The sequence below is a fragment of the Pseudophryne corroboree genome, chromosome 1 (assembly GCF_028390025.1).
Source record: "Pseudophryne corroboree isolate aPseCor3 chromosome 1, aPseCor3.hap2, whole genome shotgun sequence".
Taxonomy (NCBI): Eukaryota; Metazoa; Chordata; class Amphibia; order Anura; family Myobatrachidae; genus Pseudophryne; species Pseudophryne corroboree.
In genome coordinates, this window is record NC_086444.1 from 1,082,960,749 (window position 1) to 1,082,977,525 (window position 16,777).

The window sequence follows — 16,777 nt, forward strand, 5'->3', positions numbered from 1 at the left end:
ATATATATATATATATATATATATATATTCACACATACACTTAAAACTAATAACAGAAGTGAATACCTACATGAAATAGAAAAGTACACACAACATTTTCCCCTTACTTCATTCAGTTCAGGACGGATTTGCATGGTAAGTGTAAAATTAAAACGTCCTCCAGAAATTCCGTTAGGAAAATCTTGTTCTTCTAATGCAGTGACCTAGAAGTGCTATGCAGATGACTAGCTATCTAACACAGTTCTGGCCGTATGCACATGATGCCTGACAAAACGCAGCTCTGTTTCCCGTTCATTAAATTATAAGCAGGATACATTTCCTCAGAAAGGGTACACAAGCTGTACAAAATGTACACCTGTCTAAGGGCCTCATTCAGAGATGTACACTATTCTGATGTTTACACAGTTGAGGGATTATTATGTGTCTCAGCGGTGGTCTTGTGATCGCAGAGAGGATTTATTCGTAGTACGATTGTCAGGGAGCGTTTGAGGGAGGAAACATGTTAGTGGTGGAACCAAGAAGGCTTGCTGGGACCATTTTGGGGCGGGTCGCAGCCTGCGTCTGAGATTCAATAGATAACATGGCTCCGGCGTCTCAGTGAAGGTCGGCGATGCTGCACGATCATAGGGCTTCTTGGGTCTCTGATTATTGAAGAAGCTGCGACTGCTCTTTGTATGTAATTGCTTGTATTTGCAATGGCGCGGTGGGCATCGCAATACAGACTCCTGCAACATTTGCATATTCTGGCACAGCCGCTGCATACACATTCGCAGCTGCGACTGCATTTGTGATACATCTCTGAACTTTGCCCTAAGCTCAGAAAAATGGTTCTGTCCTAGCAGGGGAATAAAGGCTAGGGGTGACAGTGGTAAATTTGTTAACAGTAAACTAGCACAGAGTGACAGAAATAAAATTAGTGTGCATTGTTTTATACAAATATATTCATAGATAATGTGAGAAAATCATACAATTTTTAATGATCAGATACCATGAAGTTGTTGAGTTCTCCCCCTGTACTCAGAGACGCCTTGTACTTTGCCTGTGGGCTTCCCATGCCTTTGCAAATGTATGCAACTGAGATCTCTGAAATTTCTACTACTATGTAGTTATGATGTTATCCAGTGTGCTGGGGGATACCAGTGCTTCTTGTTCAGAATAAACTTTCCCTTTCATGCACCTGGATGACATTACTAATTGGTTAAGAGCAGTTACCAAACTACTTGCTGCTCTTCAAAGAGGCCTTTTATGATACACACTTCTACAAAGAATCAGGGGCAACTTTTTCCATGGGATCCCAGGCCTCTACTCAGCTCCTTTCTAGGAGGGAAGGAGGGGGGAAGGTGTGTTCAAGATGTCTGTCTTTATTATTTGGCTGATAACCCAAGTAAAGCTGTAGCGGGTTTGTGATGGATTACCATGGAGGCCAACTCCTTGTCCTCAATAGTTGGGAGTGCCTTCTCCCGCCAGACCCTCCTTGAAGTGGTCTCAACCTATCGTTGCCTTTACATTTGGTTCTACTCAAGGGCGTAGTTACCATAGGTGCAGGCAATGCAGCTGCTATGGGGCCCAGAGATGAGCAGGGCCCACCTTCCATAGGCGTGCACCCCCTAATGTCAGGCACCCCCAACACGCAGGGCCAGCAGTTGGATCATAGCCCAAAGCTTGCTCCGCTCAGCCCCAGCCACGGATGACAGTAAGCTTACCGTCTTCACTCTACTTCTGCGGCTGTCACATATTAGTCTAGCCACCTCCCATGGTCCGCTTCCGGCTGGTCACTGAGCTGCTGTACGTGGGTGTCCTCCGGCTCCTCCCTACTTGAAAAGCTATGCATCTGAGTCGTAACAGTCCAGCTTGGGTCCGCCTCCAGTTCCTCCTCTCACGGCTGCCGTTAGATGCAGGCAGCTTCACTCACACGGCAACACAACACAGCTCCACTCACCATAGCAGCCTCCGGACTCCTCTGTCTGTCAGCCAGGGGCTTGCTGCTACTCTGTTGCTGAACTCCTCCACACTGCGGCGCCCACACAGCCACACCAGAGCTGCCTCACAAGACTCAAGAGCCGCTGTGTCACAGGTACACACAGTGCAGCTCCATCCCCTCAAATTGCTGCCTCAGAACTCTCTAACGGTCCGCGGGTCCCCAGTTTTTATCTCCTCTCCTCAGGGGTCCCGAATGTTTCCCTGCTCTGGCTACTAGAACCTGTGTAGCTGACAGGCAGGGTATAGTTCCATTACCTGCATATTGGTTCCTGGAGCTGCACTCCGTGTCCACTGCCACCAATGAGTCCCTGGCAGCATAAGGGTCAGCATATTGCTCGCTCGCTCATACCCACTACATCTAGCATGGAGTCCATATTGGGGGAGTATTAAGGGGCTCAGTTGTACAAGTGAGGGGACACATTGCATATCTATTTATTCACAAAAAAGCTCTCAGTATTGTACGATAGTCACTAAAATACTCTAGGTATTATATGGTGGTCATAAAATTGGTCTCCGTATTGTCTATTGATCACTAAAATGCTTTCAGTGTTGTCTGGCGGTCAGTAAAATGCTCTCCGTATTGTCTGGTGGTGTCTGAAATGCTCTCCGTAGTGTCTGGTGGTGTCTGAAATGCTCTCCATAGTGTCTGGTGGTCACTACAAATCTCTGCATATAGCCTGGTGGTCACTAAAATATGCTCTGCATATTGTCTGGTGGTCACTAAAATGTGCTGCATATTGTCTGGTAGTCACTAAAATGCACTGCATATTGTCTGGTGGTCACTAAAATGCTCTAAATATTGGATGGCCGTCACTAATATGCTCTCTGTATTGTCTGGCGGTCACAAAAATGATGTTTGCATTGCATGGTGGCAATTAGTATACTCTGACAATTTTAAAAATAGCATTTTAATTGTATGGCAATCTAAAAAAATATCTCTGAATTATATGGTGGTGTACAAGATGCTCTCCATATTGTTTAACAGTCACAAAAAAAGCTCTATCGCAATATTCTCTTTGCACTGTGTGATGGTCATAAAAATACCATATACTGTACATTGTGTGGCAGATACAAAATCTTAAGATCCCTCTTCTCTCCGTAAGCAATAAAGTGCTTAAAGCCATCTAAGGACAGCGCTAAATAACGTATACTAGTTAACGACAAGCCCAATAGGCAGTGCTAGACACGCCCTGTCTGGCGGTGCACACCCTAATATCATTTTCTGCACATGCCTATGCCACCTTCCCTGTCAAAGTTACATGTAGGGGTCCTTTCAAACTTTTTCCTTGGGGCCTGCAATATATCGAGGTATGCCCCTGGACCTGCTTATTGTAGTGTGGTATAAAATGAACTGGAGGGCATTTTATTGTTATATAATATGAACCGGGGCACTGTAATGAGGCACAATATGAATGGGGAGCACTATATATAATAATGTGAATTGGGGATACTGTGCGGCATAATGTGTACTGGCAGCTCTGAAATGTGACATAGGGTAAACTTAAGCGCTACTGCGATTCATAAAAGAAACTAGGGCACTACTATGGGGCATAACATGAAATAAGGCTCTACTATAGTTCAGAAAATGAACTAGGGCACTATTATAGGGCATAAAATTAACAACTGCTGCAGAAAAGTGTCTCTCTAGAAGCACTAGGACGGGGACCCCTTCAAAATGTTGCTATGGGGCCAACAAAGTTCTGGCTACGCCCTTGGTTCTACTAAAAAGCTCATTACCACTCCAGGATACTGCACATCCTGCTTCCATTTGTGGATTGATAACGGTGTTGAGGTGAATTCTTATGTTCTGAATTCTAATCGATGCAGCCTGATGGGTACATTGCAAAATAGATTTGACATTCCATTAACATATCTTGAAGTGAGACGCTACATCGAATCTTATCTAAGTAACGTAATCATAGGCCCTTAACCTCACTTCAAAATCTGTGTCTCCACATTTAAAGGGTATTATTAATATTCTCCACACCCTTTTGCTCACCACTAAGCAAGCCACTGTGCCAAACCAAGAGATGCAGTAGGAGGTGGATGTCAGGCTTTAACAATAAGAGTCTCAAAGTCCACTATCTCTTCCTTAAGGCCCATACACACTGGGCGATTTTGAGCTGAAAGCAGCTCACTTTTGATGTGTTGAGCTGCTTTCAGCGTGTATGCACCAGCAATGAGCGCTGATGCGCACTCCCGCTTCATGGTATTACCAGTAGATGAACGGCGGGGTGAGCGGCTTTCCATAGCGTCCTGCTATGGAAAGCCGTTCACCCCCACTGACAGCGCTAGGCAGGGAGGAAAAGCGCTCAGTGTGTACGCACCTTTAGTGAAAGAAAAGTTTTATACAATTTATTACAGGTGGTAACTTATCCCTACAAAGATTACTGTACAAATTCTTGATGCGCTGCTCGATGCTTCATCGATAGTCATTGGAAGTGCCAGGAACCCCCAATACTGTTGGCATCTTCTATGTAAAGTATGGGACATGGCAGCTGCAAATATCTACCCACAAAATAACTCCCATCATTAGCCTATACCCAGCGTAAAGCCTATGTTCCCTATACAAAGAAAGTTTCATGTCTCAAGGGCGCTTTACCCAATGTTTCGCAGACTTTTTAGATTTCTCTGGACATATTCTTTGGCCATGCACAACTATTCTTTCTATGTGCTGCCCCTTTTTTTATTGCCGACAACTGCCAGGGAGACAGTTTTGGCCTCTGTCCTTACTCCTGCCCCTTAGCATTAACAATCATCTCCTCCTTAGCTTCTCCAACTGAGCAGTTCAATGTTGATTGCTTAATCTAATTAATAAAGTTTCACCATGCAGTGCTGATCAAATGATCAATTTCTACATTTTGTGAAAGCAATACACACTACGAGGGGGTGGGGGGAGGGGTATCCAATTAGCCGTGGTAAATGACCATAGCTAAATGTATCCCCCGGCGACTATCCAATTAGCCCTGACAAGCCAGCACTTATCAGGGATTATGTTTCGCATGCTCCAGCTATGCAAAGCAAAATCCCTAATAACCAGCCCTTAGAGACTAGTTTTTCTGTGAGAACACATGGGCTAGGCATTTATCCTAGATCCCATGTATTAACACCTGAAAATGTGACATTTACCGCACTGTAAAAAATGGGCTATTATTGGATAAACCAATAATGACCAACGGTCAAAACTCACGCTAAAAGCCCGTATTTGACATGCAGTAAATTGCTGCCAGCAAGATGGTACACGAATAATGAAGAGTACAGCAGCAAAGGGCTGCGTGGAGATAGGTGTGGTATAATAGATCTACACTGTCTAGACAGTTATTAGGTCAACCCCATATGGTTGACATACTGTACAACAAAAAAACACAAAAACTTGGGCCCAAGTCATGTCGACCTTTTGCACTTGTCGACTTAATGCATGTCAACCATATGGTGTTGACCTATTAGTGCTCTTCTACAATGAAAGAGACAAAAAATTCTTCCATCAGAGAACCTAATCAGCACTGTTTAGTATTGCAGCAAATTGCACAACACGTGGGTAACTCATGAAGGTGCCCAGCAGCATAAAACCAGCTATAAGAACATAACGTATCTTGGAGACAAAAACAGATTCCTCCTCTGACCTCCAAAGGCTGTTAGTGAGGGAGATGTAAGCGCTGCATGTGGGAGGAAAGCAGGACAGGAGGCAGAGGAGAAGCGGTGTGAGTGCGACAGAGAAGCTGTGCTTCTGGGTGTCTTAGTGGAGTTCGTTCTGGTGACAGTCTGGGTTTTATAATTAGACTACAGACATTAAACATAAAGTGGCCAATTCAATTGTGTGCACCCCCTGTTGGGCATCTATACTAATGGACGTCTATAGGAGCTGCTATTCAATAGTTGCTCCTATAAGACGCCCATTAGTAGTTAACGCGCCTGACAGCTCTGGGTTTAGCTGCGCAAAGTGGCTAAACCCTTCTAAAGAGCTTGACTGGGCATCCACAGATCGGGTTTGGATACTTTGGGCACCCAAACTATGGACTTAACACTTTTTTCTTGCACCTCCGGAGGCTACAAGACAAAATGCGACAGCCGCGGCTAATGGGGTTCTGATCGGAGCAACAATTGAATGGCTCCAATAGACACACATTCCTACAGATGGCAGCAGGGGATGCAAGCAACAATTCAGTTGGCCTCTATCTAGCTTTTCAATTGTTTCTGCCGATGGGTGCCGAGCTGAAATGCGCAAAAAGTGACCTGTTTGGGCGCGCAAACTGGATTTTTCGCATCGTGTCCATTAGTTTAGCTGCTATGGGAGCAATATGTGCAATAAAATAAATCAATTGAATATCGCCCCGTGACCTCCAGTCACTTTAGACAATTAAATCTCACCCATAATCTCAATCTGCCAGGATTACACTTTTTATAAAATGATACAATGAAAAACACACTCCCCTAGAGAAAGGAAATGTGTTTCTTTCATGTATGGTGTATGTGTATATATTAAATGTATTATATTACTGAAATGTTACCTGTGCTTACAGAACTGGCACATTGGGTAGCACGTATGGTGTACTGCCTCACAGCACTGAGATCATGAGTTCGATTGCCACCACTGCCCTAACTGTGTGGAGTTTGTATATTCCGCCCATGGGTTTACTCCAGGTACTCCGGTTTCCTCCCACAACCCAAAAATAATAAGATTTTACTTACCGATAAATCTATTTCTCGGAGTCCGTAGTGGATGCTGGGGTTCCTGAAAGGACCATGGGGAATAGCGGCTCCGCAGGAGACAGGGCACAAAAAGTAAAGCTTTTCCGATCAGGTGGTGTGCACTGGCTCCTCCCCCTATGACCCTCCTCCAGACTCCAGTTAGGTACTGTGCCCGGACGAGCGTACACAATAAGGGAGGATTTTGAATCCCGGGTAAGACTCATACCAGCCACACCAATCACACCGTACAACTTGTGATCTAAACCCAGTTAACAGTATGATAACAGCGGAGCCTCTGAAAGATGGCTTCCTTCAACAATAACCCGAATTAGTTAACAATAACTATGTACAATTTATGCAGATAATCCGCACTTGGGATGGGCGCCCAGCATCCACTACGGACTCCGAGAAATAGATTTATCGGTAAGTAAAATCTTATTTTCTCTATCGTCCTAGTGGATGCTGGGGTTCCTGAAAGGACCATGGGGATTATACCAAAGCTCCCAAACGGGCGGGAGAGTGCGGATGACTCTGCAGCACCGAATGAGAAAACTCCAGGTCCTCCTTAGCCAGAGTATCAAATTTGTAAAATTTTACAAACGTGTTCTCCCCTGACCACGTAGCTGCTCGGCAAAGTTGTAATGCCGAGACCCCTCGGGCAGCCGCCCAAGATGAGCCCACCTTCCTTGTGGAGTGGGCCTTTACAGATTTAGGCTGTGGCAAGCCTGCCACAGAATGTGCAAGTTGGATTGTGCTACAGATCCAACGAGCAATCGTCTGCTTAGACGCAGGAGCACCCATCTTGTTGGGTGCATACAATATAAACAACGAGTCAGATTTTCTGACTCCAGCTGTCCTTGCAATATATATTTTTAATGCTCTGACAACGTCCAGTAACTTGGAGTCCTCCAAGTCACTTGTAGCCGCAGGCACTACAATAGGCTGGTTCAGATGAAATGCTGACACCACCTTAGGGAGAAAATGCGGACGAGTCCGCAGTTCTGCCCTGTCCGAATGGAAAATCAGATATGGGCTTTTGTAAGATAAAGCTGCCAATTCTGACACTCTCCTGGCAGAAGCCAGGGCTAGAAGCATGGTCACTTTCCATGTGAGATATTTCAAATCCACCTTTTTTAGTGGTTCAAACCAATGAGATTTTAGGAAGTCCAAAACCACATTTAGATCCCACGGTGCCACTGGAGGCACCACAGGAGGCTGTATATGCAGCACTCCCTTAACAAAGGTCTGGACTTCAGGGACTGAAGCCAATTCTTTTTGAAAGAAAATCGACAGGGCCGAAATTTGAACCTTAATAGATCCCAATTTGAGACCCATTGACAATCCTGATTGCAGGAAATGTAGGAATCGACCCAGTTGAAATTCCTCCGTCGGAGCACTCCGATCTTCGCACCACGCAACATATTTTCGCCAAATTCGGTGATAATGTTGCACGGTTACTTCCTTCCTTGCTTTAATCAAAGTAGGAATGACTTCTTCCGGCATGCCTCTTTCCTTTAGGATCCGGCGTTCAACCGCCATGCCGTCAAACGCAGCCGCGGTAAGTCTTGAAACAGACAGGGACCCTGCTGAAGCAAGTCCCTCCTTAGAGGTAGAGGCCACGGATCTTCCGTGATCATCTCTTCAAGTTCCGGGTACCAAGTCCTCCTTGGCCAATCCGGAACCACTAGTATCGTTCTTACGCCTCTTTGCCGTATAATTCTCAATACTTTTGGTATGAGAGGCAGAGGAGGAAACACATACACCGACTGGTACACCCAAGGCGTTACCAGCGCGTCCACAGCTATTGCCTGCGGATCTCTTGACCTGGCGCAATACCTGTCCAGTTTTTTGTTGAGGCGAGACGCCATCATGTCCACCATTGGTCTTTCCCAACGGGTTACCAGCATGTGGAAGACTTCTGGATGAAGTCCCCACTCTCCCGGGTGAAGATCGTGTCTGCTGAGGAAGTCTGCTTCCCAGTTGTCCACTCCCGGGATGAACACTGCTGACAGTGCTATCACATGATTCTCTGCCCAGCGAAGAATCCTTGCAGCTTCTGCCATTGCCCTCCTGCTTCTTGTGCCGCCCTGTCTGTTCACATGGGCGACTGCCGTGATGTTGTCCGACTGGATCAATACCGGTTTTCCCTGAAGCAGAGGTTCTGCCTGGTTTAGAGCATTGTATATTGCTCTTAGTTCCAGAATGTTTATGTGAAGAGACGTTTCCAGGCTCGTCCATACTCCCTGGAAGTTTCTTCCTTGTGTGACTGCTCCCCAGCCTCTCAGGCTGGCGTCCGTGGTCACCAGGATCCAATCCTGTATGCCGAATCTGCGGCCCTCCAATAGATGAGCACTCTGCAACCACCACAGAAGAGACACCCTTGTCCTTGGAGACAGGGTTATCCGTAGGTGCATCTGAAGATGCGACCCTGACCATTTGTCCAACAGATCCCTTTGGAAAATTCTTGCGTGGAATCTGCCGAATGGAATCGCTTCGTAAGAAGCCACCATTTTTCCCAGGACTCTTGTGCATTGATGTACAGACACCTTTCCTGGTTTTAGGAGGTTCCTGACAAGCTCGGATAACTCCTTGGCTTTTTCCTCCGGGAGAAAAACCTTTTTCTGAACCGTGTCCAGAATCATCCCTAGGAACAGCAGACGAGTTGTCGGCATTAACTGGGATTTTGGAATATTCAGAATCCACCCGTGCTGTTTTAGCACTTCTTGAGACAGTGCTAATCCCATCTCTAGCTGTTCTCTGGACCTCGCCCTTATTAGGAGATCGTCCAAGTATGGGATAATTAATACGCCTTTTCTTCGAAGAAGAATCATCATCTCGGCCATTACCTTTGTAAAGATCCGAGGTGCCGTGGACAATCCGAACGGCAGCGTCTGAAACTGATAGTGACAGTTTTGTACAACGAACCTGAGGTACCCCTGGTGTGAGGGGTAAATTGGAACGTGGAGATACGCATCCTTGATGTCCAAGGATACCATAAAGTCCCCCTCTTCCAGGTTCGCTATCACTGCTCTGAGTGACTCCATTTTGAACTTGAACTTCTTTATGTACAGGTTCAAGGACTTCAGATTTAGAATAGGCCTTACCGAGCCATCCGGCTTCGGTACCACAAAAAGAGTGGAATAATACCCCTTCCCTTGTTGCAGAAGAGGTACCTTGACTATCACCTGCTGAGAGTACAGCTTGTGAATGGCTTCCAACACCGTCTCCCTTTCGGAGGGGGACGTTGGTAAAGCAGACCTCAGGAAACGGCGAGGTGGATCTGTCTCTAATTCCAACCTGTATCCCTGAGATATTATCTGCAGGATCCAGGGATCTACTTGCGAGTGAGCCCACTGCGCGCTGTAATTTTTGAGACGACCGCCCACCGTCCCCGAGTCCGCTTGAGAAGCCCCAGCGTCATGCTGAGGCTTTTGTAGAAGCCGGGGAGGGCTTCTGATCCTGGGAAGGAGCTGCGTGTTGCTGTCTCTTCCCTCGACCTTTGCCTCGTGGCAAATATGAATAGCCCTTTGCTCTCTTATTTTTAAAGGAACGAAAGGGCTGCGGTTGAAAAGTCGGTGCCTTTTTCTGTTGGGGAGTGACTTGAGGTAGAAAGGTGGATTTCCCGGCTGTAGCCGTGGCCACCAAATCTGATAGACCGACTCCAAATAACTCCTCCCCCTTATACGGCAAAACTTCCATATGCCGTTTTGAATCCGCATCGCCTGTCCACTGTCGCGTCCATAAAGCTCTTCTGGCCGAAATGGACATAGCACTTACCCGTGATGCCAGTGTGCATATATCCCTCTGTGCATCACGCATATAAAGAAATGCATCCTTTATTTGTTCTAACGACAGTAAAATATTGTCCCTGTCCAGGGTATCAATATTTTCAATCAGGGATTCTGACCAAACTACCCCCGGCACTGCCCATCCAGGCAGTTGCTACAGCTGGTCGTAGTATAACACCTGCATGTGTGTATATACTTTTTTGGATATTTTCCATCCTCCTATCTGATGGATCTTTAAGTGCGGCCGTCTCAGGAGAGGGTAACGCCACTTGTTTAGATAAGCGTGTTAGCGCCTTGTCCACCCTAGGAGGTGTTTCCCAGCGCTCCCTAACCTCTGGCGGGAAAGGGTATAATGCCAATAATTTCTTTGAAATTATCAGCTTTTTATCAGGGGCAACCCACGCTTCATTACACACGTCATTTAGTTCTTCTGATTCAGGAAAAACTATAGGTAGTTTTTTCATACCCCACATAATACCCTGTTTAGTGGTACCTGTAGTATCAGCTAAATGTAACGCCTCCTTCATTGCCAAAATCATATAACGTGTGGCCCTACTGGAAAATACGGTTGATTCGTCACCGTCACCACTGGAGTCATCGCCTGTGTCTGGGTCTGTGTCGACCGACTGAGGCAAAGGGCGTTTCACAGCCCCTGACGGTGTTTGAGTCGCCTGGACAGGCACTAATTGATTGTCCGGCCGTCTCATGTCGTCAAACGACTGCTTTAGCGTGTTGACACTATCCCGTAGTTCCATAAATAAAGGCATCCATTCTGGTGTCGACCCCCTAGGAGGTGACATCCCCATATTTGGCAATTGCTCCGCCTCCACACCAATATCGTCCTCATACATGTCGACACACACGTACCGACACACAGCAGACACACAGGGAATGCTCCTAATGAAGACAGGACCCACTAGCCCTTTGGGGAGACAGAGGGAGAGTTTGCCAGCACACACCAAAAGCGCTATATATATATCAGGGATAGCCTTATAATAAGTGCTCCCCTATAGCTGCTTTGTTATATAAAAATATCGCCATAAATTTGCCCCCCCTCTCTGTTTTACCCTGTTTCTGTAGTGCAGTGCAGGGGAGAGACCTGGGAGCCGTCCTGACCAGCGGAGCTGTGAGAGGAAATGGCGCCGTGTGCTGAGGAGATAGGCCCCGCCCCTTTTCCGGCGGGCTCGTCTCCCGCTATTTTGAGAAATCAGGCAGGGGTTAAATATCTCCATATAGCCTCTAGGGCTATATGTGAGGTATTTTTAGCCTTTATAGGTACTCATTTGCCTCCCAGGGCGCCCCCCTCCCAGCGCCCTGCACCCTCAGTGACTGCCGTGTGAAGTGTGCTGAGAGGAAAATGGCGCACAGCTGCAGTGCTGTGCGCTACCTTTAGAAGACTGCAGGAGTCTTCAGCCGCCGATTCTGGACCTCTTCTGTCTTCAGCATCTGCAAGGGGGCCGGCGGCGCGGCTCCGGTGACCATCCAGGCTGTACCTGTGATCGTCCCTCTGGAGCTTGATGTCCAGTAGCCAAGAAGCCAATCCATCCTGCACGCAGGTGAGTTGACTCCTTCTCCCCTCAGTCCCTCGCTGCAGTGATCCTGTTGCCAGCAGGAATCACTGTAACATAAAAAAACCTAGCTAAACTTTCTCTAAGCAGCTCTTTAGGAGAGCCACCTAGATTGCACCCTTCTCGGCCGGGCACAAAAATCTAACTGGAGTCTGGAGGAGGGTCATAGGGGGAGGAGCCAGTGCACACCACCTGATCGGAAAAGCTTTACTTTTTGTGCCCTGTCTCCTGCGGAGCCGCTATTCCCCATGGTCCTTTCAGGAACCCCAGCATCCACTAGGACGATAGAGAAATACTGGTAGGTTAATAGTCTACCACAAATTAACCCTAGCATGAATGTGTGTGTGTACATGTGGAGGGAATCTAGATCGTAAACTCCACTGGGACATTGACTGATGTGAATGGGCAATTACCTGTAAAGTGGATGTATGTGTGTATGTTCCAGCATAACTCTGGAATGCCGGGAGCAATTTACACCAAACTTAGTACACATACGATTTACAATCTGGAAAAAAAATACTGTGGGGCTAAGACACCCCTAGGGGTGGGGGTGGGAAGGGGGTAACATGTAAAAATCCATAGTTTTCGGGGTCACGGAGATGAATAAGTCCAGGCATGGCCAGCATTGCTGCCTGTATCCGCACTCGCACCTCCGATCAGCCGGGCCGCCTGTGTGAAGTGTAGGCAGGACCCGCTTGGCCGGCACAGTGATACCTCGCGCCTGGCGGAGTGCTGAGGCTGCGTGCGAGTGTGCTGTTGGGAGCCCGGAGCCTCCATCTACCTACTACCAAGGAGATCCAGACGACAGGAGCACCGACTGCATGGACACCAAGAGCCCGTCCAGTGCCTCCAACGAACACTACGCCTCGGAGAGCGGCAGAGACGATGAGTGCGGTGGTAGACTCGTACTGAGTGAATGAGACTCCCCCATCCCCTCTGAGTGTGACTGTGTGGCCGAGTTCGGGCAACCTTCTCCGCTATAGCCGTCTCCTGTTTTCCTTTGCAGATGTGGGCACGAGGGTGCGAGCAGACTTCCAGGCCCGGATCCCAGAGTTCAGTGGTGGTAGCCTCGGTGTAGTCGGAGAGTCAAATCTAATTATTTTACCAGAAAGTCCTTCAAAATTAAAGTTATACACACAGAAATACTTGAAATTCTGTAGCGAAGCACAGGTATTCAGCTAGTAAAATAATAATAATAGGCTACATAAACATTCAGGAAAAGAGATCAATAACCCCAAAGCTGTAATATCCTGTACATACAGTCAGAACAGCAGTAACATGCAATTGTGTCACACTGAACACATGGGGGGGAATAAATACTACTTACAATAAATATCTATAGGTGACCCAAACCACCAATTTTATATTGTACATGCCAAGCAGAGATTGATTAGGCTAGCTCTGCGGCCTAATGTGCTATCGCGTACCTCTCTTATGATTCCACTCATGGGCCTCCTCTAGGCAGGTCACATCATACTTGTATCGACCATTCTGTTTAAAATAATCATCAGTACTCAGAATAACTCCCGCTGGGTTCTGCTCCAGCAACACCCTAAAACAGAATGACATGGTGTAATCAGTCAAAAGCATATTATGTGCATAAAATCTAACACTACTTTAGCAAACAAAAAAAAATAAAAAAATCTATTTTTCATGCATGTCCAATTCTTGATTCAAATACGTATAAAGCCTATTGGAAAAAACAACAAATCCCCCCCCACCACCAAAAAAAAACAGTTAAGTCCCACACACTCTAGTTGAGAAAATGAAAACGCTCGCTCAGAGGAGCCGGTCTAAGCGAGATCTTTCACAATCTCGCCCAGTGTGCGCATCGTTAACGACTTCCTACATCGTCTGAACGTGTACAACGACACTCGTTAACGACAGCCATGCTGCGATGTTGTTCCCTCACCACCGTCGCTCCCTTCCTCGCCGGCAACGTCAAGTGTGTATGCAGGCTTTACAGCTCACTAGCTAGAAGAGGTTTCCCTTTCATTACACGATATTTAACGGTGGGAGGAAAATAATGAAACCTCATTTGGCTCGATTCAATGCATTGCACGTTGAATAGCGACAGGAATTCACTCCCTTGGCTATTTAATACAACGCGCTGTGACACCCAACGATGGGATATTTTCTCGCACCCCAAAGTGCCGGCAAGCTGCTGATATCTACCCTTAGCACAGCGTAAACAGAACACTTAAGTTGGAGAATGCTGGTTCTCCCGACAAATCCCCGTTTAGGCCGGGAGAACAAGCATTCTCCGACTTACCCTTGCTCTGTACTGAATAGCCCCGGGTGTTAATTCCCAGCACTATTCAAATCACATTGTATTGAATCGAGCCCAATGTCTTTATTGCTTTAAGCTTGGTTACTTACTCTGACAGTCTTGGGAAAAAAACTTAAAGATATGGCAGCTTATTTGCCTCACACTCAACACATTCTACTTTTCTGCAGCAGGTTACATTGGTTTCGCACAGGGAAACATCGGGTACAGTAGATCTTGATACATAGGCACCAACAGGCTAAACCTTTAGGCTGTCCCAGGATGCATTGGGGCCTCCTCTATAACCCTGTTTCCAGGCGCTGTGAGCTCAGTTTCATTTGGTGTATGCAGCAGCTGGTCACATAACAGGTGGGCTGCACTGGGCAGCCCTGAAAAGGCTTTTTCTGACAGAAACGGTCTTAAAAACTGGGCTGTCAGCGCTGTATGTCTGTGACACTCAGCCCTGTGGCTCCATCATCTCCAAAGCTGCGTGGCATACTCCCGCGGCCTGTTCCTGGGTACTTGTGGCGGAGACGCTCCGGCTTTAGGCACACGGTCGCAGTCGCTCTCCTGGTTCGCGTGGCTGATACGTGGAGGAGGTAAGAGGGTCCCCCAGGCAGGACCTGCCATTAAATCGCGTTCCGTACGCGACCTAGGGAGACTGGTCGCAGCGCTGGCATGGACACAGTCACCGAGCAGGGACCCCACTAGACCACCAGGGCAATAGAGCACAGGTCAGGTGTACAAACGCCCCATTTAATAAGGCTCGCTAGTACCTGGGGTGGAAATCCAGTAAAGGGGAGCTGGCGCTTGACCCATAGCCTCTCCACAGCCCAGGGAGAAATCTACTGCAGATTTTCCTGCCCTGGAGCTGCCTCACACTCCATGACTGAGACGCTGGCCGCTTTTTTCTAAGCATAGTTGAGGCTGGTCTCTGGGACTGCAGGGCAAGGTCTCCCATGTAAAGCAGCCTGTATACAGCGCTATGGGACAGATGTATTAAGCCTGGAGAAGGGATAAAGCAGTGATAAAGCAGTGATAATTGGAAGGTGATAACGCACCACCCAATCAGCTCCTGTCATTTTTCAAATTCGTAATGATTGGCTGGTGCGTTATCACCTTGCACTTACTACTTCTTTATTACTACTTTATAGGCAAACACTTGAGTTTTCTACATGTCTTTATATAGACAGCGTTAGTTAAGAAAAAGTGTACCTATTACAGGATATATTGTACGTGTATTCTGATAAATACCTCCAGTCTAGGACCATGCTGTGTTTATTTTGTGTATATATATGGGGCAAAAAAGTATTTGGACAGCCACCGATTGTGCAAGTTGACCCACTTAAAAAGATGAGAGAGGTCTGTAATTTCCATCATAGGTTCACTTCAACTGTGAGAGACAGAATCTGAAAAAAAAAAACTAGGAAATAACACTGTATGATTTTTAAACAATTTATTTGTATATTCTTGCAGAAAATAAATATTTGGACAATCAAAAAGTTTAACTCAATACTTTGTAATATAACCTCGGTTGGCAATTACAGAGGTCAAACGTTTCCTGTAGTTCTTGACCAGGTTTGCACACACTGTAGCAGGTATTTCGGGCCACTCTTCCATGCAGATCTCTGTCATGTTTTGGGGCTGTCGCCGGGCAACACAGACTCAACTTCCTCAACAGATTTTCTATTGGGCTGAGGTCTGGAGACTGGCTAGGCCACTCCAGGACCTTGAAATGCTTCTTACGGAGCCACTACTTAGTTGCCCGGACGGTGTGTTTGGAGTCATTGTCATGCTGGAAGACCCAGCCACGTTCCATCTTTAATGCTCTTACTGAGGGAAGGAGGTTTTTGCCCAAAATCTCACAATACATGGCCTCATTCATCCTCTCCTTAATACGGATCAGTCGTCCTGTCCCCTTTGCAGAAAAGCAGCCCCAAAACATGAGGTTTCCACCCCCATGCTTCACAGTGGGTATGGTGTTCTTGGGATACCATTCATCATTCTTCTCCCTCCAAACACGGCGAGTGGAGTTTATACCAAAAAGTTTGATTTTTCTCTTATCTGACCACATTACTTTCTCCAAATCCTCCTCTGGATCATCCAGATGGTCACTGGCAAACTTTAGATGGGCCTGGACATGTGCTGGCTTAAGCAAAGGGACTTTTCGGGTGCTGCAGGATTTCAATCCATGACGTCGTCGTTTGTTACTAATAGTAATGTCAAAGTCGAAAAATATCCTGATGCATATACCTTGTACTAACCCCTCATGCACATGCCCGCTGCACGTGCACACGCTCTGCCGTGCGTGCACATATCCGCAATTTGCGTAAGATCGCTCCGGTGGTATGCGCATTTACGGTAGAGTTTGTAAGCATCTAGCGTGCGACTCGATCGTAGCATATTTAACCCAAATAGTGTGTTTTGTAGTAAATATTCCCCTAGACAATGTCAGCAAGTATGTTTAGTTTAAACTGTTCCTGGAC

The 16,777-nt window shown here is 46.8% G+C and overlaps 1 protein-coding gene across 8 annotated transcripts in view; it reads right to left on the minus strand.

Annotated features, from left to right (window-relative positions):
- N4BP2 (NEDD4 binding protein 2) overlaps nt 1–16,777 on the minus strand; it is a 272,998-nt gene that overhangs the window by 154,203 nt on the left and 102,018 nt on the right. For all 8 annotated transcript variants that reach the window (XM_063921079.1, XM_063921086.1, XM_063921072.1 and 5 more), the window contains exon 4: nt 13,453–13,577. In XM_063921079.1, coding sequence (XP_063777149.1) covers nt 13,453–13,577 — 125 coding nt within the window. The remainder of the gene's footprint in view (nt 1–13,452; nt 13,578–16,777) is intronic.